Source organism: Phodopus roborovskii, unplaced genomic scaffold (assembly GCF_943737965.1).
Source record: "Phodopus roborovskii unplaced genomic scaffold, PHOROB, whole genome shotgun sequence".
NCBI classification, from domain to species: Eukaryota; Metazoa; Chordata; class Mammalia; order Rodentia; family Cricetidae; genus Phodopus; species Phodopus roborovskii.
Window position 1 is genome coordinate 9,635,034 of NW_026126547.1, and position 26,153 is coordinate 9,661,186.

General features: G+C 42.2%; 1 protein-coding gene across 2 annotated transcripts in view; it reads left to right on the plus strand.

The window, feature by feature from the left end:
• Positions 1-18,888: 18,888 nt before the first annotated feature.
• Positions 18,889-26,153, plus strand: part of Egfr (epidermal growth factor receptor) — a 172,597-nt gene continuing 165,332 nt past the window's right edge. For both annotated transcript variants that reach the window (XM_051200645.1, XM_051200646.1), the window contains exon 1: positions 18,889-19,257. In XM_051200645.1, the coding sequence (XP_051056602.1) occupies positions 19,170-19,257 (88 nt within the window). In that variant the 5' untranslated portion in view covers positions 18,889-19,169. The remainder of the gene's footprint in view (positions 19,258-26,153) is intronic.

Here is a 26,153-nt window from a genome sequence, read left to right on the forward strand (position 1 = left end):
CAGGGAGCCTGATTTGGTCCTATGCTGCTTCCCCAGATGTCAGATTGGGGTCCATGAATTCCTACTTGCTCAGGTCAACTGTTTTGTTGGTTTTCCCAGTATGATCTTTACCCCTTTGTTCCTTACTCCCCCCTCTCTGAAACTCTATTCCAGGAGTCTGGCTCTGTGCTTCTGCTTCCATCAGCTACTGGATGAAGATTCTAGGGTGAGGGCTTTTCTTGTAGAAACCATGTGTGAACTAAAATAATAATAAAAGAAGGAGAAAGAGGAAGAGGAGGAGGAGACGGAGAAGGAGGAGGAGAAGGAGGAGGAGAAGAAGAAAAGAAGAAGAAGGAGAAGGAGAAGAAGAAGAAGAAGAAGAAGAAGAAGAAGAAGAAGAAGAAGAAGAAGAAGAAGAAGAAGAAGAAGAAGAAGAAGAAGAAAAGTCCTATACTTCATTTTGAAAATGATGGGGAAATAGCAAGGCTTGGGTCCATTCATGTTTTGTCTGCCAATAAAGTGCAAAGTGAACGGCTAGTTCTAAAGCATAACAATGCACTAATACTCGTGTCTTCTAAATAACACTGAATGCCCTTGTTTACAATGGTCATTTTAACCATTGTTAAGCACTGTTTGACTTGCCTCATCACTCAGAGCACATGATAGTGTCAACATGACTTTGGCATTTGGCAGATAATGCAGTGGAAGCCCGTCCACACAGTAATGAAATATGCCGCACAATGACACAGATAGCAAGAACATACAGACAATTATTTTGCATGACATCTCAACACAACATGGTCATCCATACAGTTAGGCTGGAGAGCCACACAGCAGGAAATGTTTAAAGTCATAAAAGTAAATCTTGCTCTATGGCCAGGCAGTGGTAGTGCATGCCTTTAGTCCCAGCACTTGAGAAGCAGAGGCAGGTGGATCTCTGTGAGTTTAAGGTAAACCTGGTCTACAAAATGAGTTCTAGGAAAGCCTATCTCAAAAACTAAACTAAACCAAAAATCTGGCTCTAAGTAAATTTGCAATTTTCTGCCTGGCTGCATTCATAGCTATCCTAGACACCACAAGGCCTACAGGGTGTGGGCTTGCCACCACTAGCTTACGTTGCCTGGGAATTGTTTCTTGGGCTTTGTAGCCTCCCAGAAGCTCACTTCTACAGCATTCCCCTCCCTGCTAATTTTTCCCAAGGAATTCATCTCAGCACAGACTTGCCATTTGTCCTCTCCCAGAGACAAAGACAGGTCTGCCTATTTTACTTTCCTCTCATCTTAAAACCTCAATTTACACGTTGATCTAAAACATTCAGAGCTTCTGGTGCCTTACCTACCTCACACAGATAACAGCCAAGCATGGGCTGCAACAGATCCACTAACCTCACACTAGTCCTAGGGCCCCTGCTGAATCAACTCCCTTAAAACTGTCCTGTAAACTCGGGCCATTAGGTTCCGTGTATGGGAATCAACCACTGCCCTTTTCACATTCTGTTTTCTTTATAAAGCCTGTGCTCCCTCTATTGTCTCCCAGTCCCTGACACTTCCAGGGACCTCAGCAATGCTGCTGTTTTTTATTGGTGCAGATTCCTTTGAGTCAACCCAGCTTCTGTAAGTAAACCTTCATCCATCTCCTGTAAGTATGCTAAATAAACACATTTGTCCGCTCAGCTAGACTTGAGTGGAATTTCACCCTCCTTGAATCACAGCATGCAGGTAGCTCAACTGATTGGACAATCTTGTCTCCTCAGCAACTGGTACTGTTCATGTAAGTGTGGAAGAGGCCTTGGTGATCTTCTATGTCTTAGTAGCTTCCTGGACCTTCAAAGTCTCGTTTATATGCTGATTTTTGAAGCATCTCTGTGATGTCTTGTTGGGCTGGAAGTGAGGTCATCACTCAACATACAGGCCAGCTTTGCAGAAGAGCAGAGATGATGGGTTTTCCTGAGAGATTACCCTGGCAGATGTCAATGCTTGATGATTTTGTGCAGTGCATGTGTGTGTGTGTGCATGTGCATGTGTGTGTGCATGTGTGTGTGTGTTTGCACGAGAGCATGTGTGTACATATATAAATGTGTATGAATGTATCTGTGTGATGATCAAAATGTAATCATACAAACGTTTTCCTCTCTGGTTCCCTAGAAAGAAAAACACAATAAAATGCTGTTTCATGCATGAGTTACAAATTCATATTTTTATTCAGAGAGCTTTTGGAGTGTTTACTATCCTTTTTTTCTGTTATACATGATTGTATTTTGAGTATTCTTTCTCTGCTGTCTTGACCTTTGTAGTTTTTCTTTTTATTTAAAAATTAACTTTTATTAGTTGAAATTAGGTGTATGTGGGTGTGCACATGAGTTCAGTTGTCAGCTGAGGCCAGAAGGGGGGACAGATCCTCTGGAGCTGCAGTTATGGGTGATTTGTGAGCTACCTGGCTTAGGCAGGGAGTGGGTGCTGAAATGAAGCCTTCTTTAAGAGAGCTGTGTACCCTTAACTACTGATCCATGACTCTAGCTCCATCTTTTGGAGTTTTTCATATTTGGAGTTTACTCCTTATTCTTTCATGTAAATGTTTGTATGTCTGTGTGTAGCTGGAACCTAAACCTAGGACCTTACACATGTCGCACATGCTAGTTAAGTGCCTACCCCTGAGCTATACTGCCAGCTCTCTTTGTGTTTTTTCATGTTAGATGACACATGGGTATTTTGTTTTGTTTTGATTTGGCTTGGCTGGCATTTGGTGGTAACATTTACTTTGAGTCGTAAAACTTCATTTTTAGGTCTAGTTAACTAGAAATATTAAGTTAGTAATTAGTAATATTTACGTGACTTTGTGCTTAATTAAATTCTAATTCTGCTATCTCTGTGATTTTCACTGACACTGATACTAAAAACGTAGTGAGTTTGTTAGAATGTTTTTAAGAAAAAGCTGTTCAGTTTCATTAATATTTAGTCTCATCTGATATGGGGAAGGTGTGAGGAAGTGTATCTATCTAGCATCTCCCAATTTTAGTCTACTGGTTAGCACTTCATTTTTAATGTTGAAAGAATGTAGGCAAAAGATTCACTCTTCTAGTCAGTCAAGGTGACTTCTCAGTAGCTCCCATGCAGAGAAACAGTGGGTATTCACCATCTCTAAGCTGCCTCCCTCTGATGCCAACTACTGTTAGATCTAATCCAAGGAGATTATTCAGAGCCTGAGATGCTAATAAAAATTACAGATATGCTGTTTTTAGAGTTTTGTAAGATTAAGGATTGTTTAGATAAACATGTGTCTATATCATAATCCCATCCTAGCCCCAGGCTTGGCCTATATGCTATAGACAAGACAGGCAGGTATAACGCCAGAATTTGTGTGCTTTGAGACCTATTAGCCCTCTGATCAGCTGCCTAAGTAAAGGCTGCCTCACCCTGAACTCATGACCTGCCCATTGGTAGTTGGTCCTCCTCCCTAGTGCAGCAGCATGAAGGCAGGAGTGGGAGAGCAGGAAGCAGTTAAGCTTGTGTTTACTCTATGACTCATTAAGTTGACTCCTGGGTATTTATCCAAGAGAAATAACAACATGTGTCCACACAAAGGCTTGTATGTGCATGTTCGTGGCAATTCTGTTGATAATCAGAATAACCCCAAACTGGAAATAATCCAATGTCCAGCACCAGTCAATGGGTAAACAAAGAGTGGTTTAGCTATCCAATAGAGTTCTTACTATACGGCAATAAGAAACAACAAACTACTCTTAAAGGCAACAACACAGATGGATATCAATTCATACACAATGTATCACATGGTATATGATATTTTTAATGCATATTTCTTTATAGCTCTAGAAAATACACACTAATCATGACAGAAAGTAAATCAGTAGTTGGGTAGGGTCAAAGGCTGAGGCTGGGGAACTCTTTAAAAGAACATGGAAAAAGTCACTGTTGGGGAGGACAATGCCTCACATGAGACTTGACTGTGGTGTTTATTTCACAGGTATTTTGAATGTCAGCTATACAGAACTATTCACACTAAACAGATGTGACTATGTGTAAATGGTACCTCAGAGCTAGGATGTAACCCGGTAAGACAATGCTTCCCTGGTGTGTGTAAGATATTGATCCATGCCAGGTGGCACAAGTGCACTCCTGGAATCCCAGCACTTGGGAGGCAGAGATCTGTGAGTTCAAGGCCATCCTGGTCTGCACACTGAGTTCCAAGACAGCCAGAGTTGCAACACAGAGAAACCCTATCTGGAAAAACCAAAAATAAAAATAAAATTAAAAAAATATATTAATCATCAGTGTACTAAATAAATAAAAGGAAAAATGATACCTTAAGTTAATGGTTAGTAAAAACATGAACAAAGACTAACAGTAAACTATAGGCAAATGCAAATGAAACACACACAAAAATCATTTAATACCTGAATTTTATTAGAGCATGATTTTTTCCTTCTCTTGTCCTGGTACTAGGAACTAACCAGAGCCTTTTTTCCTTCTCTCATATAAAAAATCTGGACTGCAGTTTAAAAAGTACAGATCATAAAAAATAGAAATATAATTTTTAAAATCAGAAACAAAACATTCAGATGTTGTTTACAAGTACATGGAATTAATACTAAATACCAGTCATTTGATTTTGTTTGGAAATATTCTTCACATCCTTTCCTAGGTAACCAGAAACATAATCATGTATATAAACTATTTCAGGTGAGGGCAAAAAGATGACACATCCTGAAACCCTGGTGTTAGTTGAGCCCCTGGATGCAGTATGTAGAGGAAACCCTGTAGGTCTGGACACTGACCTGTGAGAACCACAATGGCTAGAAAACCAATCCCTTGGAAGGTGGGACTTTACTGTAGGCATTTTAAATTTCATTCCTTTTCTGGAACCAACTGAGTATATTAAGTATTCAAATTTTAAAGTTAAATCAGAAAAATAGTGGGTAAAGTCAAGTAGAAGTTATGGGTCTCAACTAGAAGGACTGAGCAGTCTAAAGGACCTCAGACAGTGGAACCAGGATGTATTCCTGGTGCACAAAGGGACCTTGTGGATACATCCCCCAAGGAGTGATACTGCCTTAACCTAGAGACAGGAGAAAAGTCCTAGTCCCTACTTCAAATGACTTGACAGATTTACATGACCCCACCTGGATGGCATTGCCCTACATGTGGAATGGGGGTGGGGGATGGGAGGGGAGGGTGGTCAGGGTATGAGGGGGAAAAAAGGGTAAGAGGGAGGGAGGAAGAGAGGGAGAGGGAACTGGGATCAAAATGTAAAATAAGAAATAAAATAAAATAAATAAAAATAAAAAAGAAGTTAAGGCTCTGCAAAGGAATCATGACCCTGACTGGAGGCTAAGCCACAGCCTCTCCTCTTCCTCCTTCCTGGCCCTGCATACTTTGCTTGATGCTCCAAGGTTTCCGACCCAGCCATCCCTCATCCAAAGTCATGAGGAAGCACTGCCCCACCATCCTTCCAGGTGTGCCTCAAGTCCCTAGACTGAGAATTCCAACTTCCATCAGCCTGTGAAGTGTGTGATAAAAGCAAGACAAAATGAGAAGAGTGTTTTCTGTATGTAGAGATATAATATGATACAATCAATGCACAACAATCTCTAAAATATAATACGTGAATGTGTGCAGAGAAAAAACATTTAGAAGCCATCAGTACTTTTTAAATGCTTCTACCAGTTTAGCAAAATTCCAACAAGAAACCTCTTACCTCACTTCTCTGGAGAAGCATCTGATAAAGAACACAGCAGCATTCCATTGCCCCGGTCCACTGACCTAGCTGCAGCTTTTAAGGCAGTGGGCCATGCTTTCAGAGCAAACCAGTTCTCCTACTTGCCTTTTGGGTGGAGGGTCCTGACAGCTGAAATTGAGGCTTTCTTCTTCGGTTTCCAACTTTTTACCTCATAGGCCATAGGGCCCAAGGCTAGTCTCTCCTCTGGGCCCTCCATACACTCTTTTAGTTAATTCCAGATCTTACTCAACCTCCAGACTTTAAATTGCAACTAGATATCTATGAGCCCAATTTTTATCTGTTACTTGCACATCTCTTCCCTGAGGCCCAAGATCACATATCTACCTAATTACTCCATACCTCCATGTGGAAGTCTAAAGCTGTCTTAAGCATGGCAAGTCCAGTTGAGACAATTGGCTTACCTCTCCCAATCCTCTCCTCTTCCCATTTTCTCTTCTCAGTGAGGAGTATCATTCCTAGCTGCTGATCAAAATAAACTTGAGGTCTAGAAAGATGGCTCAGGAAACAATGGCATCTGCTGTTATGGCCAAGAACCGGAATTTAATGCTAGGGACCTAGAGGGTAGAAGGAAAGAACACCATAGGCTGCTTCATGTAAGGCAGTACTAGGGAAACATTACCTCCACCCACTCCTCTCTAGTCCCATCCCAGGAATGGAACAAGTGAATGCCAGCCTCATTTTCAGAGCTTCATGCATCATGGTTGGCAGGAGGAGTAACAGTGGGCATTCACACTTGGCTTGAGTGGTGACCAGGGAAGCACAATGGTGATGACTGGAAATGCCAGGGTAGTAGCTTCTATGTATTAGCTACCGTAGGAGCCAAATATGTAGTTTACTGCTGTAATTCCAGCCTGGACTTAGAGTGTGACTTTGTCTTAAAAACCAGTTCCCTAAAGTGACAAGAATATAAAGATGGTGGGACCATCTGAGGTGCTTTCTAACTAATCATGACTCCAAGTAATTCCCCAGCCATGGGATCAAGCAACATCTCCACTTAAGAATCCCAGAGGCCTGGTGGACAAAATTCTCAAAGAATGAAGCAGCTGAAGTTCCCCAGGAAACCTAATCCTTTGCCTTGCAGGCAGCTAGCTGCTGGCTTTCGATCCTCTATCCGAGGCAGCCTGTGGTGCTGTGGAAGACCAAATACTAGTGGGCCCTGGCTTTTGGAGATGGCATTGTAACATTTCACATAATACAGACATGGTCACTGGGTCTCCAAAGCTAGGTAATGTAAAAATACCACCACTTCCCTGTCTTAGAGCTCACCCTATGAGAACCACCAAGACCAGTGAAGGCTTTTCCTCTCCTCATTGTTATCTGTAGGATGTTTGTCTCTTCTGGGAGATGTGGGTACTCTTCAGTGTAATTCTGGCCGACCCAAAAACCATCTGTTCTGACAGACTGTGGAGCTAGAGCATCCAGGTTACCATGTGGCTCTTCCAGGGAGGCTTCCTGAGACCATGTCAAAAAGCCCATGCCTTCCCCTTCACTTACCCTGAGAATGACTTCTGTTTGGTGGCTGGAAAGAGACACCGATGTGTCATCCCTTCCATGTGAGAGCCATGTTTGCAGAAAACTCCCTCCTGGATAGAAGGCTTGCTGAGAGCTGGCCACATGTGTTTTGCTCACCTGCAAATGAGCAAAACACTCTTTGGGAAGAGGGAACCAGTACAGCTAAAGAGAAAACTCCCTGGAGACCATCCTGACCTCTCCTGTATGACATGTCCTGGGCAAAAGACTGTAGGAAATCTAAGGACTGTTTTGAAAAAGTAAATTTCACAAGCATCCCCAAATCTCTGAAAGTGAAAACCTCCAATATTACTTCTGCCATCCCAGTGAAATGAGGGAAAAAAGGCAACTCTCTCTCACTGGCTCTGATTTGCATCCCTCATTCAAAAGTAGATGTAAAAGAAACCAAATGTTTCTTAAGAAAGAGGTTGGATGGGAAAGCCATTAAAACAATGCACACAAATCAAGTCTCACTAGGAAAATCACAAAGCGTCACACAATCAGGCTGGCCAAATCAGAACTAGCTGGTTCATTAAGCCCCACATCCCCAGGCACAGAGGCTTGAAAAACTAGACCAGCTTTCTTGCCAAGAGTCTCAGGTAAAGACCTCTCAAGAGAAAACTCACATTTGCCTGGGCCAAATGCTAGAGGGTAAGAGGCCCTCCGGGTTTTCCCAGATATCTGCCTCGAGTCTTTGCAGTCTTCATTTCAGTAAGCAATATTTCCTGTTCTCCAACTATACCTTGGTCTCACGATGTTCGCCTCCACACATGCTGTGTAGCCAGTGAGATTCCAAAAGCAGAATCAAGGGTGGCTCCTGCAGCCACTCCACCGGAAGGGAAATAGGATTCAAAGCCATGTTTAAAGAAAAGAAAAGCAAGTGGGGGCCATTGTGCCAAGGCATTGGTGTGCAAGGATATCTAGCCAGCACCAAATGCCCAAGTTTCTAGTGCACAGATCCCTATTAACATGTCCATCTGCAGGAGGCGTGAACATGGGCCGTGGATGCCAGCCCACATTTGGACTGTTGTTGACCTTGTTTTCCCCTTGCAGCTGCTACAACAAATAACAGTTCCATGGAGGGAGTGGGTGGTGAGAGGGTGTATATATGTGTACAGCTGTGTGTGCAGAGGCCAAAGGTCAACTTTGGGTGTCTTCTTCTGTTGATCCCAAGTTTATTTTTTGAGCTGTTGGCCTTTGTCACTGAATCGGAGGCTGGTAATGTGGGCTAGGCTGGCCTGTCCGCAAGTCCCAGGGGTCCACCATTCTTACACACACACACACCCATCAGCTCTGGGATGAAAGACACATTCCTCTGTTCCTGTGGGTGCTAGAGATCCAAATTCCACTTCTCTTGATTGTGCAGTGAGTGCTTTAATCAGTGAGCCTTCTCCCTAGCCCAAAAGCAGTTCCTTTGAAGGAACAGTGTGATCTTCAAAGTCCATAATTAGAACTCTCAGAGAGAAGACATTTCCACTAAACTGTGCCATTGGGAAGCCAACTGTTCTTCTTTTAGGAGACATGGTAATTAATTTTGTTTCCATTGCTCACATGTGACCATGAAGACTGAAAGGAGAGACCTAATGGGCTAGACTCCTCGGTTGACTCTGTTATTCTAGCTGCTAAATAAAATTGTTTGGAGGTGTTTACCATCAAGCCTGATGACTGAGTTCAACCCTCAGGACCTATATGGGAGAACCAACTTCTACAAGTTGTCTTCTGACCACAGCATGCACCTAGAGGTATAAGTGTCTGTTTACACATCATATGCATAACAAGAGTGGGGAGGGAGAGTGCAAGAATGTAATAAACAATAAAATAACAAGAAAGCTAGCATTAGTTCTGTTAGGACAGAGTTTGGAATGTCTCTCACCATCCACTTCAAATCAGTGAGTCTCAAAAGCAATTCATTATAACTTTGAACTGTACTAAAATAGCCAGCATCCACAAATGCATCCCTGAATGCTCCCATCTTTAATTTTATTAATTAGGCAGCAATCACATCCCCCTCCTCTCTTCCTGGAGCCCTCGTCTGCTGTTGCTTACCTTGCCCTTGGCGAAATGTCCTTCTGGGAGACTGCTTGACCCAAAGCCTACTTTTCTCAGCTAGTAATGTGTCTGCATTCTTTTTATACACATTTTTTTTACTTATAAATATCTCATTCTTCCAAAGTTGAAGGAAAAGACTGATGTGTTGCCCAAGTGAATAACTTTTGCTCCTTGGTCAAAAGTGTTATTTGTACTTACTCATCACCATTTGGGACTTTTTATTGGGTTATATACTGCTGTATTTGTATATTGACCTATGATTCCCTTGGGCCCGTTGTCTTGGCTTTTGATTGTTGTTTTCTATATAGATGTTCACATTATCTTAGAGCAAAGTCAATTTCTTTCTTCACATAAGTATATATTTTATTTATCATTGAGACATTGGATAAATTGTCTAAACCGGTGATGAAATACAACTTTGCCTTCTATCTGCTTCTACCAGCCATATTTTGACTTTCTGGCCAGTAAGAATGATGCTGATCATAGGTATTCTTGTAGATAGTCTGTCTTTATCAAGTTGAGGAACTCACCTTTTGTTCTTCATTTGCTGAGAACTTTCACCACAAATTGATGTGGACGTTTGTCAGTGCTTTATCTGCATCTGTTGATGTGGTCATATTCCTTTACTTTTTAGGATCCCTGTCTCTCTACCACTGCCCTTCCTTGCTATGCCCTTCAGCGTCCAGTATTACTACATCATTTTCATATCATGTATTTTCTATTGTCATAAAGTTGCTTCTTTCACATTTCATTGAACCCTTTCCAATTTTTTTGCTCTCTACTCTCACTTTCTCTTAAACACACGTGTAACAATTAGACTCTACTGTCACAATTGCTTTCCTGCAACTTTGATATAATACTCTGACAAAAGTAAATAAGGGACAAAGGGATTAATTTTGATCCACAACTTAAGGCAATTCTCATCATGGCAGGAAAGTAAGTCCCAGCCATGGGACTGGAGAGATGATTCAGCCATTAAAGTCTAGCTCACAACCTTAAGAAAGCCACAGTCAGGAAACGGTGATGAAGGTTATGAGTTCAGCTCATTTTTTCCTTTTTGCACCCTCTGGGACCCTAACCCAAGGAATGGGTCTGTCTTCAATGACGAGATCTTCCCACTCCATTTAGACTGGTCAAGATAAGCACTAGCAGTCAAGCCCAGAGGCTAACCAAACATAGATAACCTCCCACCTGTGTGTTTAGAGGCTATGATTCTGTCATATTGACAACAGCAGCCATCACAGTCAGGATCTACATGTGGGAGAGAGCACATGGTGTTTGTCTGCTTAAGCCTGTATCACCTTGCTTAATGCATCTTTCAGCTCGATCCATCTTCTTGTAAATTTTATAGCTTCCTTTTCCTTTTTGACAATAAAATTTCACCAGGCTTACGCACTGCATTTCCAGTGTCTGTGTGTTAGCTTATGGAGACCTAAGATGATTCCATTTCCTTGCTATTGTGAAAGAGCAGCAACAAGCTTGAGCATGCTAGGATCTCTGTGGAAGGTTGTAAAATCTTTAGGTTTATGCCCACCAGTGCTATAGCCGAGTCATATAGTGATTCTAATTTTGTTTTTTTGAGAAGCTTCTACACTGATTTCTATAATTTCTGAACCAGTTCACATCCCACCAAACATGAATAAGGATTCCTCTTTGTCCATATCCTTATTGTCATTTGTTTTCTTGATAACAGCTATCTCGACTGAATGAAATGGAATCTCAAAGTAGTTTTTATTTGTATCTACTCAATGACTTAAAAGGTTGAATACTTTAATAAAACATATTTGTTGACCATTTTATTTTGTCACTTGAGACTCTTTTATTCAGTTCATTGGCCCATCTATTTATTGGCAGTTTTGGGTTTTAACTGTTACAGTTCTTTATGTAGCCTACATGTTAACCCCTTATTTGGAGAATAGCTGCCCAACACTTTCTCACATTCTGTAAGTTGTCTTGTTTACTCCACTATAGTTCCTTTCATTGTACACAGATTTTTAACTCTTGCAATCCCATCTGTCAATTCTTGGAGCTTCTTCTTGTGTAACTGGGATTCTATTCAGAAATGTTTGCCTATCTCTTTATCATGATGTGTGTTTCCGTGTCAGTTTCAGGTTCTAACTAAGGTCTATAAGCCATTTTTGAATTGACTTTTGTTTAGAGTGAGAGATGTAAATCTGATTTTTTGTTTTTGTTTTTGTTTTTTTTTTTTTGTTTTTTTATAGATGGCTATCGAGAACCATTTGTTGAAAAGGCTGAGTTTTTTTGTTTGTTGTTTTGTTGCTTTTTTGTTTTGGTTTTGCAGTGAATATTTTTATGCTTTTGTTAAGGATTATGTGTCTATAACTGTATGGTCCTATCTCTGGGTCCTCTAGTGTGTTATCGTGTCTGTGTGGTTTTTTTTTTTTTTTTTTGTGCCAATATCAATCTATCTTTGCCACTATGGATGTATAGTATAGTTTGTAGCCAGGTAATGTGTTGCAGCTGATACGTCCTTTCTGGTCTGATTTGCTTTGATTATGCGTGGTATTTTAGGAAACCTTTTCCCCATAGTTCTGTGGATAATGTCATTGGAATTTTTATGGGAACTGTACTTAATCTATAGATTGCTTTTTACAGAATAGACTACTCTATAAAATTCAAAATATTAATTCTGCCAAATGCAGGAGCATGGATGGTCTTTCCATTATCTAGTCTCCTTTAATTTTTTTTTTCAGTATCTTAAATTTTTCTTGTAAAGACCCTTTACTTACTTGGTTGGACACATAATTCTTATCTTTTATGTAAATAGTGTCTTCCTAACTCTATGGAATGGCTTCATAGCTTTGTATTGCCGTGGAGTTCTGAAAATTATATATAGTGTGCCTATATGAGAGCTGTTAGTGTGGCTTGAGCATTTATCCTACTAGCTGTGTTCTAATCTTGCTAAAATTTGTGGTTTGGTGTCAGATATTAACTTGGAGCAAATCTCAGCCCCCATTACTTTAAGTATTGGTTCTGTTTCTTTTCTCATCTCTACATCACATGCTATGTCTTTTGTAGATGTTCCATAATTCTCCAATATGTTTCTCGGTTGTTTTTTTGTTTTTTGTTTTCCTAACTCCTTAGGCTTCTTACTTTTTTTTTTCATTTTTGGCAGTGTCTCTTGACTTATCCTCAACTTTTTGGATTTCTTCTTGAGACATACCAGTCCACTAAAGCCATTGATGACATTTTGTTTGTTTTATTTCACCTACAGTTTTATATTTTCTTTTTTAACTATAAATGGTTTTCCTATATCTCAGTTTACATTGCCCATTTACCCTTGTGTGCTATCGACATTTTTTTTTCATTAAAAGTAAAGCTGTAGTATATTTATTGTGGTTCTGTTTTTTTTTGTTTGTTTTTAAAATTCAGGCCTGATCACTGTTCTTGCCATGGTCTTTCAAAAGACTCTTAGGCCCTTTGTTGCCCAGGCTGACACTGAAGTTCTGTGCTCAAGCTTTCCTTCTTCCTTAGCCTCCCAACTCACTTAAACTACAAACTTCCTCCTGTCTTTTTCATGCTGGTCCCAACTCTGACTTTGCTGTCTGTTCATGCTCTTCAAATTACATCTTTTGACTCTGAGGACACTATGGTGGTTTGAAAGGGAATGGTCTCCATGGGCCCATAAATTTGAATATTTGCTTACCAGTGTATGGCCTAATCCATTTGAATGGACTAGGAGGTGTGAACTTCTTGGAGAAAGTATGTCACTGGTAGTGGGCTTTGAGATTTCAAAAGCCCATGCCAAGCCCAGAGTCTCTGTGTCTGGGGACCAGGATGTGGTTCTCAGCTGCACCATACCTGCCTGCTGCCATGCTCTTGCCATGATGATAATGAAGTAAGCCTCTGAAACTATAAGTAAGTCCCCAATTAAATGTTTTCATTTATAAGTGTTGCCTTGGTCATGGTGTCTCTTTACAGCAATAGAACTCTGGCTAGGAAAGATACGCTGTTTTTGTCGAAGGATAGAAATGATGTACTTGGTTAAGAACTATAACAACGAGGCTTTTAGTAGGGAGCAGTGCAGTGAGGGGAGATGGGGAGGATCCCGGAGCATGACTATAGGGCTCAGATCTTTAGTGAACTAGTGTCTCAGGACTGTGAACCTCAGGACTGTGAACTGCAAACATGCTAGATCCTCACCCTCACCCAAAATACTTGGAAGAAGATAGAATTGTCTATTCCTTTCCTCCAGCTATGTTAAATTCTGCTAAAATCTCCCATAGGCTGTGCCTCTGATAATCTTCCCCAGGAAGAAGGATAATACAATTGTCTTCAGGCTTTCACTGGGAAGGTCTGGGAGGTTTTCTAAATATACAATTCACCTCTATGTGTCATCCCTGGCTCCTTCTCCAAAGTGGGTCCCTATGAAGTTTGTAACTCATACGCATCTCCACACTAAGACTCTATCTAGCATGTGTCAATTCTTCATTTAGGGTTTCCTAGCCAGGCACCGGTTCCTTTGTGAGCTGCACTTCTCTGTGTCCTCCTTCCTTTGTCAGATTTGAGGCAAGACACTGGCCTTTCTATTCCACTTCTCCAATGGATGGGTCTAAGAGATGTCAACTCTTCACAATTTTCAGCAGTTTGTTAGGACAGAGGGACCACTCGGTCTTTTTTCAGCTTCATGAAACACTCCATTTCTGCATCTTATTGACAAGAGGGAAAGCACTTTGGAAGTTTGTGTCAGCATTTTCTCCCATGGCCACTCAGAGTCAAATGACACCCCCCCCCATGAATACATGGCCCAGAACAGAAGGAGAGCCTTCTATTCTGGGACTAATAAATGTCAGTAGGGACCATCTGAGGGTAATGGATCTTGTTATACAGGAGTAGGCAAAGTGTTCATAGGACAAAATTCTAACTGTGTAAAGGGACAAATGGTGAAAACATAAATTTCCTTCCAACCATATTCTTGGGTCTCCTTAAAATACATCTGTAAAGAGCTATTATATGCACACACCTTAAATGGAAACCCAGTTTAAAAGAACACATTTTTCATAATTTTGGGATTTAAATCACAATTCCCTTAGTGCTTACTGCTTCCATGTGAAAATATTCTAGAGAAATACATCTCACTCTCCAATCAGCTCATTCCATTCTGACATAGGTCCAGGGTATAAGTTCTTAAGTTGTTTGTAGGCTTTGAAATATACTACTCTCTTTTGCTTTCCTTCCCCACTTTGCCTTCTTTTTTATTATTTAAATTTTATTTTTACCAAAATCATAATAGAACAATAGGCAAAGTATATTTTTATGCATGTGTTCATAAGTAAGAGTAATAAAAGCCACAATAAATTTAAACCAACACAAATAATTTGTTAATAATAAGTTCCCTCTAGATATTTGAGGGGTCCAATTATGTGTGAGTACACAGAGGGACTTTGAAGAGTTGCCAGCGTTTTGTGAACCCCTCACTTTCACCAAGACCAGAAAAAAAGAAAAGAAAAATCTGGAGGCTACATACCTTTCATCTAAGATGTACTTAAAATATTAGACTACCAAGGCTCAGGTATTGTTGTGGAAGAAGCAGAAAGATTTTAAGAGCCAAAGATCATGGATGGTTAAAAGGAAATAGTGTCATCTAGACACAGCAGGACAGTTGCACATATGAATTCACAGCAGTTGAAACAGGATGTACAGGACTAGCACAGACTCAAGACAGATAGCATTCTAGCATGGATCAGGCAGTGGTCACAGTCTCACCCCTCGGGTAGGAACTATTGGTAAAGGATAGGTTGTGGTCTTGAGGAGGGGGAGAGTAAGTTTTCTTTAGTAGTGGCAAAGCCCTAGTAGGTTGACCTCTCTCCAATGAAGGGCATCCATCCAAGAGTATATGTCACAAATTGTACTTGGAAACAAAAAAAAAAAAAAAAGGATACAAAGTTGGGTGGGTTGGAAAATGAAAATGGGAATGGCAAGGAGTGGAGGCAGAAGGTGAGCATGATTTAACTATATCATACAAAATTCTCAACTAATAGAGATGAAAGAAAATAAAACAAGAAGGAGAACAAAACTACTGCAAACCCTCATATCACTATCTCGTAGCCTGTCCTCACCCAACCTGTCTGTAAATTGGGGGAATTCGGTTCCATGTTACTCTTAGTGAAGTTTAAACTGCTATTCAACACACGGTACTCAAAAGCTTCTAATTTAGCCACTCATCATAAAAATTTGCTTGTCTATTGTCTCTAGCAGAGGATGAACAGCATGTAATGTAAAGATGGGCACCCTGGAGATATTTGTTGTGGAAAGTGATCCTAACATGTGCTTGCTAGTATGTCAAGTCTGGAGTTTATTCAGAATTTCTTTTCTTTTTCTTTTTCTTTCTTGGCTGAAATTCTGGTTGCATTTGATCTAAAAAAGTGGAGGGATGTGATGTGTAGAATCTAGACTGCTGAAGCAAATATTCAGTTCAGGTTAAGGAGAGGCATAAAAAACATGTTTGGGCCACATGCTTGCCTCAGTTATCAGCTAGTAGACTTTGGGCCCTGCAAGTTCTTCTTAAACCACAGTGTCATCTTGACATTGAAAAAGGAAAACAAAAACAAAAGTGTAAGTTGGCTTAAGAGTAATCAGATATGCTGATATCTCACCAGGCTTCAGCAGAGTCTAGACTGCTGTTACCATTCCTGAATGTTATGGCAGCAGAGAGTACTTCACCTGGGTAATGGCCAGGGTTACTCTCACAGAGCCTATGTACAAAGCTCTGGCTGTGTAAGGCTCTTCTATTCTTTCCAGAAGTCATTCCTGCCAGCCTTCCCAGACCACCTTTAGTGAAGATAAGCATCAATAATTCCAGGACTTACATTCCAACCAGTAAATATTCATCAGAGTGTTACCCTTCAACATTAAAGCTCAGACGATTCCACGGTGCATGTATGTGTCCTAAGGGGACATTTTAGAAGATTCCACACTCCATGTAGTGTCTCAAAGGGGAACTCCACCTATAGAAGCTGTCCTAGTTTTTGTGTTCTGTAACTTCAAAGTGTCGCTGCCCCTTTCTTTAATGGTCTCCAGGAAGTTTTGTTCCTAGGGGTTGGATGGGAATCAGGTCACACCAAGGGACATTCTAACTGACAGCTTTCTGAAGGTTGCGCTTCATAGGACTAACAGAGAGGGAATTCTGGTCTTTGGAGACAATCCTCTTTCAGGGGTGCATAGGAGAAATGTCTACGTATTGTTAAAAATCTATTGCAGCTATTGTTTCTGTTTTATTATCCGTCCACTATGACTTGAGTCACTAATTATATTCCTTGATAGGAAATATGATTTCAAGCCAGATTTGTTGCCCTCTGTAAGTGAACAAGCAAGACTTTGAGGTCCACAGTTTTGTTTAAACTCATTTTGTCTTCATCCTGTGCTCTACTGTTTCTTGTTTGTTTCCCTCTCATTTCCCTTTTACAATTATATTACAAAAAAAAAAAAAAAACTGACCAAACTGACCCTAGTCTCTGGGAGGAAGGTATAAAATGTTTGGCAACAGTGAAAGTTTTCTGAACTGTTCTGACCAAAATTTAATTCAAAAACTCAAAACACACAATGACTACAAGGCATCTGGCAGTGCTCCTCAATGGCACATATGACAATCAGTGCAGCCTTGCTTCTGTACACATATCATGCATACTTTGCTCTGTGCATGCTGTGACAGCATAGGCTCCCGGGAAATGCTGCCTCAAAAACTCAGACCAGACGCAAGACTATTGTGTGGTATGAACTGTAGCAGTTTTACTTTACATGAAGTTGTCAGCTCTTGTAGACAAATAACGCTATAACACAGAAAACAAAACCTTTTATTATTTTCCCACCATTGTCCTATAGCACATGAGCTTCTAATGGACATGTTTGGATTGACTATATTTGAACGTTTGATTTTTAAAATCAAAGTCTTGAGTTTCATATTAATAAAAAATGTTAACTGAATTTTAGCTTGGGACTTGGAATTTCCAAAATGGCCCTGAATATACTTTTTTCCCCATTTTATGCATTGAGGACTGTAACCAAAATATTAAATTAACTCTGAATAGTGTTGTAGATGCTCTTGTCCTCCTCCATCAAGTATTCAGTCAAGAGAAGATCTAATTTTTATGTAACAATAAACAAAGCCATCTCATTAGCATGAGGATTTGCTTTAATCTTAATAATCTTTAAAAAGTAGTAAAGTTATATATATGCCAAAGAATTGTCTTAATGTTACAGTATGATCTTGCATTAACAGTTGTTTGGTTTACATGCCTATTTTGTATAAATCCCTGTCCAAGGTCACATAAAAACTATAAGAAACGGTTGCAAGTGGGAAAAGTTTAAGAAATCCTGCTCACTCTACTTCACAATGAAGGTTTCAGGGTATGAAGAGGGCCCTATATGCAGGCTGGGTGAAATCCCCCTATTCAGGATGCCAGCTGCAGAACTTGGGCAGCAGCCCTTTCTTAGCTGGGTGGGAAAGAAAGTTGGGAGTGCCCCGCTTCTGGCTGCTCAAAAAAGGCTGGCCCGAACCCCACTGGGTGGCAGTGACTGCTGTTAGTCAGGTGACCTAAAAGGATCTAAACCAAGGGGTTTTGCGAAGAAGGGAGGGATTCTGGCTGTTGGATGGAGGCAGAAGATGTTTCTCCCCTAGTTGGGAAGCGGTACCATTAGTTGGTCTTTGCTGAAGGAATTTAGTTGACATTCCTGCAGTTCAGGGAAGCATCATTTCTACTAGCCAAATTCTAGGAGAACTTACACCTGGCAGTTTGCCTGGGTATGTGCCATGGCTAGCTCGAGTCACTACTAACTGCTCTAAAGCTATGTCAACTGTTGTCTGTGTCAAGCCTTCGCTTTTGCGGAGGAATTCTTAACATGCACACACTGCTCTACTTTCCAAGCCCTCCCGACTGGTTCCTAGTGGAGAAAACGCCATGTTTTCGCTCCTCAATACTCATGCATTAACTCAGCAAACACTTGCCCTGCTCTGTGCCGGGAGTTGGTCGTCCTCCTTTCAGAAGACGTGGAGAGTTCTTGACGGGATCTGAAGGACTCTCGGACTTCTGAGAGCCACTTCAGACATCTGGCACCACTGCCCAGGAACCCCCGCCTGCGCGGCTGAGAACTCTGCTGCCAAGCCAGCCTGACCCAGCTAAGATCCCGCTGTCCAGGAGCAGTTGTGGAGAAATAAGGGGGTAGTCTCCATCTATGTCATTTTCCAACCTGTACTCTGGGGCTCAGCCAGTTTGTACCCGAGGTTCAGAGTTGCTCCGTAATTTGGAAGAAAGAAGGGAGGAAGGGAAAGAAGGAAGAAGGTGAGACGGACAGAGAGAGGGAGGGGACCCAGACAACAGATTTGGCTGGACTGCCTAGATCCTGAAACGCAGCGGAAAGGAGTCCCCACTCAGAAATTAACCTCAAAGGCCACCGGCTGCCCTGCTGCACGCAGCCTGGACTCGTCCCAGAGCCTGGTCGGGTGGCGGCCAAGGCCATCCACTACCACCTTCCGGTCACTGCCTGCTTTCGATCCTGTCTGCGAGTGCTTCCTCTCTCCTGCCATTCTCCTCCTCCTCGCTCCTCCCGATCTCTCCTCCTCTCTCTAGTCCCTCCTCCTATCGCCCAGCCTCCCCCACGTCCCAAACCGCGCTAGCTAGACGTCTGGGCAGCCCCAGCGCAGCGCGCAGCAGCCTTCCTCCGATTCCCGCACAGTGCGCTTGTCTGGGCCAGGGCGTCTGGAGCGCTTGCCGGAGGCCACCGCCTCCCAGACCGAGGACAATTCACCTGGGCGCTCGCCTGAGATAGCGTCGCTGCCGACGCAGTCGCCGCGCAGACCGCGGGACTCCGTCTGTCTCGGATTAATCCCGGAGAGCGAAACCAGACTCTCCTGGGCAGAGATGCGACCCTCCGGGACCACAGGAACAGCGCTGCTGTTGTTACTGGCCGCGCTCTGCGCCGCAGGTGGGGCCCTGGAGGAAAAGAAAGGTAAGGGCGTGCCCGCCGGCCCGCACCCCCTGCGGAGAGCGTTCGTTCGCCTAGCCCTGGCCGTCGGTGCCAGGCTCCGAGTCCCCAGACTCCCGCCCGTCCTCTCCTGTCTCCCAGAGGATCGGCTGGGACCGTGGGAGGAACACGACGTCTTGTGTCTGGAACGGTCGAGACTGGGCGGCCAAAGGAAGGGAGACCGGGCTGGGGGCAGAGGGGCTGCCAGCGCAGCGTGGGAACCGCGGCTGAGCGCTCGTTCCGGGGACTCCCGACGGCTCCCAACTTAACTTTTCTCACTTTTCTGCGCTCAGTAGGCGTCCGGGAGCGGAAACGTGGTGCGAGGCAGCTCCTGGCATCGGCGCACGTGCGCTCAGTACTGTCAGAGCGAGCTAGAGAGACCCCGGGTCTGTTCGCGGGGTGGACATGTCCTACCCGCACAGCCCTGGAGTTTAGGGACTAGAGGAAAAACCAGCAGAGCGCACCCTTGATCAAGATTGGGATCTCTGAGACCCGTGATTTCCTGAGCGCGCCCTCCCGCACTTCTTCCTCCACCAGGGTTTTCTTGGGGCCTGGCAGCCCAAGTTCCAAAGGGTCTCACAGATTCCTCTGTGCCATTTCGAGGGTGTGGAGCTGTGGCAATGACCTGAAAGTGTGGGAGACGTCCCTGTCACTAACCACCTGGGCCCCCTCAGAAAGGATGGTGTTGGTGGTGATTCACTTCTTCACTAGTAAAAAAGAGGGCGCGGGGATGAGGCGGGGGGGGGGGGGAGTGAGTGGGGTGGGTCGGTCCTGCCTCTTGGCCACAGAGTACAGGACACCAGGGACCTGCCAGTCTAGGTGCACTGGTTGGGGACTAGGGCTCCCTGCCAGACTGGAGCTAGTCTCCCTGGGTGGCTGCTTCGCTGGGATCCCTGAAGTTTGCCCTTTCCCTGCAGGGAGAGCTTAGGTAGCATCTCGGCTTTGCAATGGAGTGGCTGAGGGCCTTGTGACAGTTGGGTTGTTGTATTTCATCCTTGGTGTTTCAAAATGAGGCCCACAGCAAGCTTTCTCCTTGTTATCTAAGGCTTTCCCTCTTGGGATTTTTCTTTTAATTTTTTTTTTTTTAACCTTATGAAGTGATTGATATCGGGCCAACCAAAATATAACCAACCCCTAATTAAAAAGAAATGGATTGATGTCCTTGAACCACGTGTGCCAACTGTCCAGACGGAACATGAGCAAGTCTGGCTTCATGACTACCCGACCATAAACCCACTTGACACGAGAAACATGCCTCGGAAGGTTTAATTGCACAATTTCTAAATCCAGCTGCTCAGGTTCCAAGAGTCAGGTCTGCACTTGCGGTTGGTGTCATTGGCATTCAAGTTGGAGTTGGGGGTTGGTGCTGAGCGTGCTTTTGTTGGAGGGGGTGTAGGACTCGGTTTCCCAAACTTAACTACACAATGAAATCATTTGGGATTAAAAAATCAACAAGCAAAACAAACTACACCTCCCACTCCATACATACTAGTCTGTCGTGAGAATTAGTTTTAAAAAGTCTCTTGGAGTGTTTGGTTTGAGACTTACTGCCATAGACAGGTAACATCTCAGAAAGCCTATGTGCCAGTCCTCAATACTGTTTTGGGCCATCAGAGGTCTGGGCAATCTTGCACTTCAGGGAAAAAAGAGAGGTGATGTCAGCAATGGAGGGCTAGCAATGGAGCTCTTTTTCACTGATGCTTTAGTGTGAAGTTTTTCTCCTACCTTTCTTAGCAGAAGGTCTCCCCTTCCCCAGCCTCTGATAGCCAGTAGCTGTGCATAGCGATCTCTAGGGTCCTTCAGCTGGGTGACATCTGTCCCTGCTCACAGGAGGGACTTTGTCTCCTAATTTTCAACTGTTTTCTTAGAACTCTCGGAAATATTCACTTTCTCACTTCAGCAGGGCACCCAGATTTTCAGTGTTACTGTCTTGGGCTATTAGTGGCTGCAGATTTGTTTCTGGGTAAAACAAAAATGCCACATTGTTCAACTGTTGGCATGGCATTCACTTAAAACCTAATGCTTCTGGGTATAGTAGTAAAAGTAACAAATGTTCATCTGTTAAAGAAAATGGCTAGAGTTCTAAAGGGCAGATTATTGAAAACTTGAGACAATCTTTCTGCAAGGTGTTGCTCAGTTTGTTGGTTTTGTTCCAGACTGGCTCCCTTAAATGAAGTAAGGGCTTATCCATCCCTCTAATCTATGGTACCATGTGCCTATACTCAGAGCAGAAGAGACTGCTTCAAGTGTGTTATCAATCCTCACATCACGTGTCACAAATGACAACTCTCATCATATTTATGGGAGAACCTATGCACTGGGCAGAGAAGTGCGGTGATTTCTCCCACAGTTGGTAAGAAGTGAAGCCAAGATTCAAGCTCCCTCCACAGCCAAACTCCATGGCCTCATTGTAGGAGGGCTGGCCTGGGTTAGGTGTGTAAGTGACTCAGGTTTGATACTAGAAGGAGAAGAGGGACCAGGAAACAGGATGGTGAGGATTAGTTCCTGTCTGAAGCTTGCTTGTCCAATGGCCTTTTCTCCTGTTCAGGGATGCTTTGGTTTCCTGGGTTGCCCTTGATGGGGGCAGTACAATCACTAAATCAAAGTCTGGGCAGGGCATTGGCTTGGCCTTTCTGAGCAAGCTCCTCCTGGACCACGGCAAGGGAAGGCACTTCTGTGGAAGAGATACTGTGTGTAGAGCAAACAAGGAGAATGGGTACACTCAACCAGAGAGCCTTGCAAGCATCCGCCTGCTCTAGTGTTGTCTATGAAGACACTGGCATACAGAAGGCTGGATTGTATTAAAAAGAAGCAAAAGTGGGTTTCAAACAGCTTCTCAAGTGAAGACCACCAGGCTTCTTTTCTCTCCCTCTCAGAGAACTGGGTCTTGGGAAGCACAGGCCTGGCTTGGTAGCCGGGAATCGTATGTTTTCATTCCAGGTCTGAGTTAGGTGGAAAGTCCCATTGAAACTCCAGGCTTCTGGGATCTCCTTTCTAGATTCAGTGAATGTTTATTGCTAGCCTTAGAAGTACCAGACATTATGAGTTTAAAGGGGGACCTGTTATTGCTTCTAAAGATGTGTAGTTCTTGAAACCACTAATTAAACATTGCTGATCTGACATTCAAATATGTAGAGGGGTCTTTGCTGTGTTCATGGTCACAGTGGTGGATGGAGCATGAAGCTTTCTGAAACCAGGTGGTAGCACCAACAGACTGAACAGCTACATTTGGCTGTGTGTACTTAACCTCATAATCCATAACTTTTCAAAAAAAATGCTGCGTTTGGTATCTTAATCACTAGGGTTCTGTCACTGTCAAATGTCTGGCCCTCTTGACTGGCCATCTGTGATATGAATATGCTGAGACTGACTTTCACTCCTAGTAACCCCAGCAGCTTGCTTTGGGAACTATATGGGGACTGCCATGGGGTGTGATACCCTTATGTCATGTATATACTTTTGGGTGAGTTCTTACAGGACAGACCTAGACTTCAAGTGTCCTTTCTGACTATATTCAACTTTTCATTAACAACAGGCTAGACTTACAGTTTGGGACCATTATAATGCCTTGTTTGTATTCCTAAATAGTCCTGTAATTTCACTGTTACTGAAGAATGATGCACACATGGGCTGCTTTACACAATTTTGTAAGTTAATCACTAGTGTTTGTCTTGTGAGTATAAAAACACATATTGGCACTGTTAACTATTTATTGCACTTTTCTTTGTATTTGAGCCAAGATGTGTATGTAACTTGTGCTGTGCCATCTGTATTTTGAGTTATGAAAATGAGTTGGACCTGATATGTCTTCTTAAGTCTCTAAAAGTAAATCGATAGAAGAGTGAAAGATCATAAGTAATGTGCAACAAAGTCACAGAAGAAATGGAAAATCTACACAGAATAAAGGACTTTTTATAGGCTGAGTTTTTAAAGGCTTCTGATTGTAGGGGGAGATCAAGAAAATCCCCAAATGGAAGAGATCATGTTGGTAGGTATTATAGAAGTAATGTTGTTCTGGAGAGCCCTAGTCAAGGCAACAGGAAGAGAAGAGGTGTTCTATACAGTTTCAGGAGAGCTCCATTAATCCCAGCACAACCTTGGATCTTCTTCTATATGAAAAGACTCACTGCAGAATCTTAAGGAATCATCAAGAAGTGGTTGGCATTTAATGTATCCAGGGAATATGAAGCTTGCATTGTTGGGTATCTGGAAATAGGGAAATGGGTGACAATGACAGATGACCTGAAGCAAGATTGAGGAGGATGCTGGACTTGTGACTGGGAGACTGATCTAGAGGCAGATCCGACAGAGGGATGTAGGAAGCAAATAGGGAAAACAAAAGGCTAAGCTCAAAATACAAGCTTCCAGCCTGGAAGTCTTGGTAGACAGATGATGAACCCATGCTTAAAGGCTGGAAAGTTGGGAATCACAAAGAATGGGTGTTGAGCATGAATTTCCTGTTTAGATGTATTAAGTGTGAAATATTGAGATGAGAATATCTAGGAGGCAGGAGACTGTATGAACTAGGAACACAGTAAATCACTTTATTAGATATTTCCATTTCAATTAATGTCAATGGTCATAGAACCACTCACTACCCCATAAAACCTGCTGTCAGATGTTTACTGTCATACTAATGTTAAACCTGCCAGGCCTGTGGATTTTCCCTTTCTTTCTGTATTAACATAGGCTTATTTATTTATTGATCTTAGCAGCAGTTCGGTAACTGATAAGTAACAGTCATAAGTAAGCATGTTAGGAACCATAATCTTTATAAATGGTTATATGCCCTCAAATGCAGATCTTCACTTAAGCCATTATCAAATCATTGTTTTATAATAATAACCAAAACAAAAAAAATAACTTTCTAATACTGGGCTGTGATGATATACACTTTTGACCCCAGCACCCAGGAAACAGAAACAGGCGGATCTCTGTGAATTTGAGGCCAGCCAGATGTACAAAGTGAGTTCCAGGACATGCAGAGCTATTATACAGAATAACCCTGTCTTGAAAACAAACAAACAAACAAACAAAAAAAGCCTTCTAAGAGGTTCCCAAGCAGGCAGAATATAAAAATAACCATTTCCATAAACACATGCTATTTTGGATACACCAGAGGAATGAGAGAATGGGTCACTTACAGAGGGCTTACACCTTGCCTGACCTGAGGGAGATATGTATACACAGTGCCCTGCAGGTGTGATTTGAGATTTCCATACAAAAGAGATGGCCTAATTCTTCCCACACGATAGATAGGAGCAGTTTCTAAAAAAGAGATAGTTTGGCTGAGTCTCCACAAGATTTCTGTTGGTCCAAATATTGTAGGAACTCTTGTAGGCCAGTACCTGCCAGCAGCCCACAGTCCCTGGCCTTCTGTAACCCTGAAGTCCATTATGGTGAAGGCTAAAGATTTATACTTTCCTAAAGCACTTTAAAGAATGTTATTTTGTGAAAGGTAAAGTGTCAGAGTGAGAAGTGACACAATTTGCATTTTAAAATAAATATTATTTTTTAAAGTACAAAGAAAACATGAAGACTTAACTAGAATCTCTGAGCTGTAACTGGGTGCTGTTAAAGTATTCCATGCAATAGCATTTTTCCCCTAAACTTTGCTATTAGTGAACAAAATAATGACTTTACATGCTTTATGAAAGTCCTGCTACAGAAATCAAAGTCTTCTTAATCGTAGGCACAATAAATCCATATTGAATCACAGTAAGCCCCCCCCAAAAGACTCCCAAATTTAGCTATTGCTACTTGTGAATTGGAAGATGCATTTGTTGTACAATTCACGAGTTTATTTGCACAGATCACTTAGAAACAAATGGGCAATTCATAACATATAAGGAAAATAGGGCTGCTGGCCTTCTTGCTTGGGCACCCATGCCTGTGTGAGATAGGATGTAACTAAGGACCTTCATCTACTTTGCAGGTGTTTCAAGAGAATTTGTAAAGGATTTTATTTTGAAGGCAGAAATGTGATACCAGACCATTTTCCTGTTAAAATGAGTGTGTGTGCATTGAGTAGGCAATGCCATAACTGCTTTTGCAGCTGTATTGCCTTAGGTACTACTGTTCCTCTCCTGTACTCCACTTTGGGATAACATTGATGCATTGTGTATGATCTCAATAAATGACAAAATGTGATCTGTATGTGACAAACTGAAAATTTTCATTGTTTTAGTGTCCTGGATATTAGAAATATATGTACATGCACATATTAAGTAATAAAACAGAGGCTTTGATTTTGAAAGAGGGGGAAAGAAGTGGGAATGTTCGGTGGGGGAAGGGAGAAAGGTTGTAATTATACTATAATCTCAAAAATAAAAAAGTATTTATTAAATTTGTGTTAATCCTTAAGTACAGATGTACCTGGGAATTTTATGTCACTTTGGAGGAGTTCAAATGTTTTCCAAAAGGAATGTTTCAGATGTCAAAACCTATTTTGATTTTTATTTAAAGGAAGATACTGAATTCTTACAAGATGTGGAGAGATTTAATTTCTCACACTTAACTTTCTAGACTTCTGCACTCATTGACATCGATGGGTTTATTCTTATATCCTACTAGCCACTGTATGTGCTTAAGATTGTGCTAGCTCAGTCATTAGGGGAACCATATAATATTTGTCTAGTACTAACTCATAAAGTATAATTACTCAGCTAGATTTTTTTTTTGCCTAAAGTAGATTTTAGTATAGCATTAGAAAGATAAATATTGTATTAAATAGTTGTGTGTGTAGTGTGTGTGTGTATGCAAATGAATATGTATACATTTGTATGTGTGTGCATGTGTGTGTGTGCATGCATAGGGGGGGCTAGGAGACATCCTTGCTATTACTCCTCAGGAGTCATCTAGCATTGACTAATGGTCTGGGG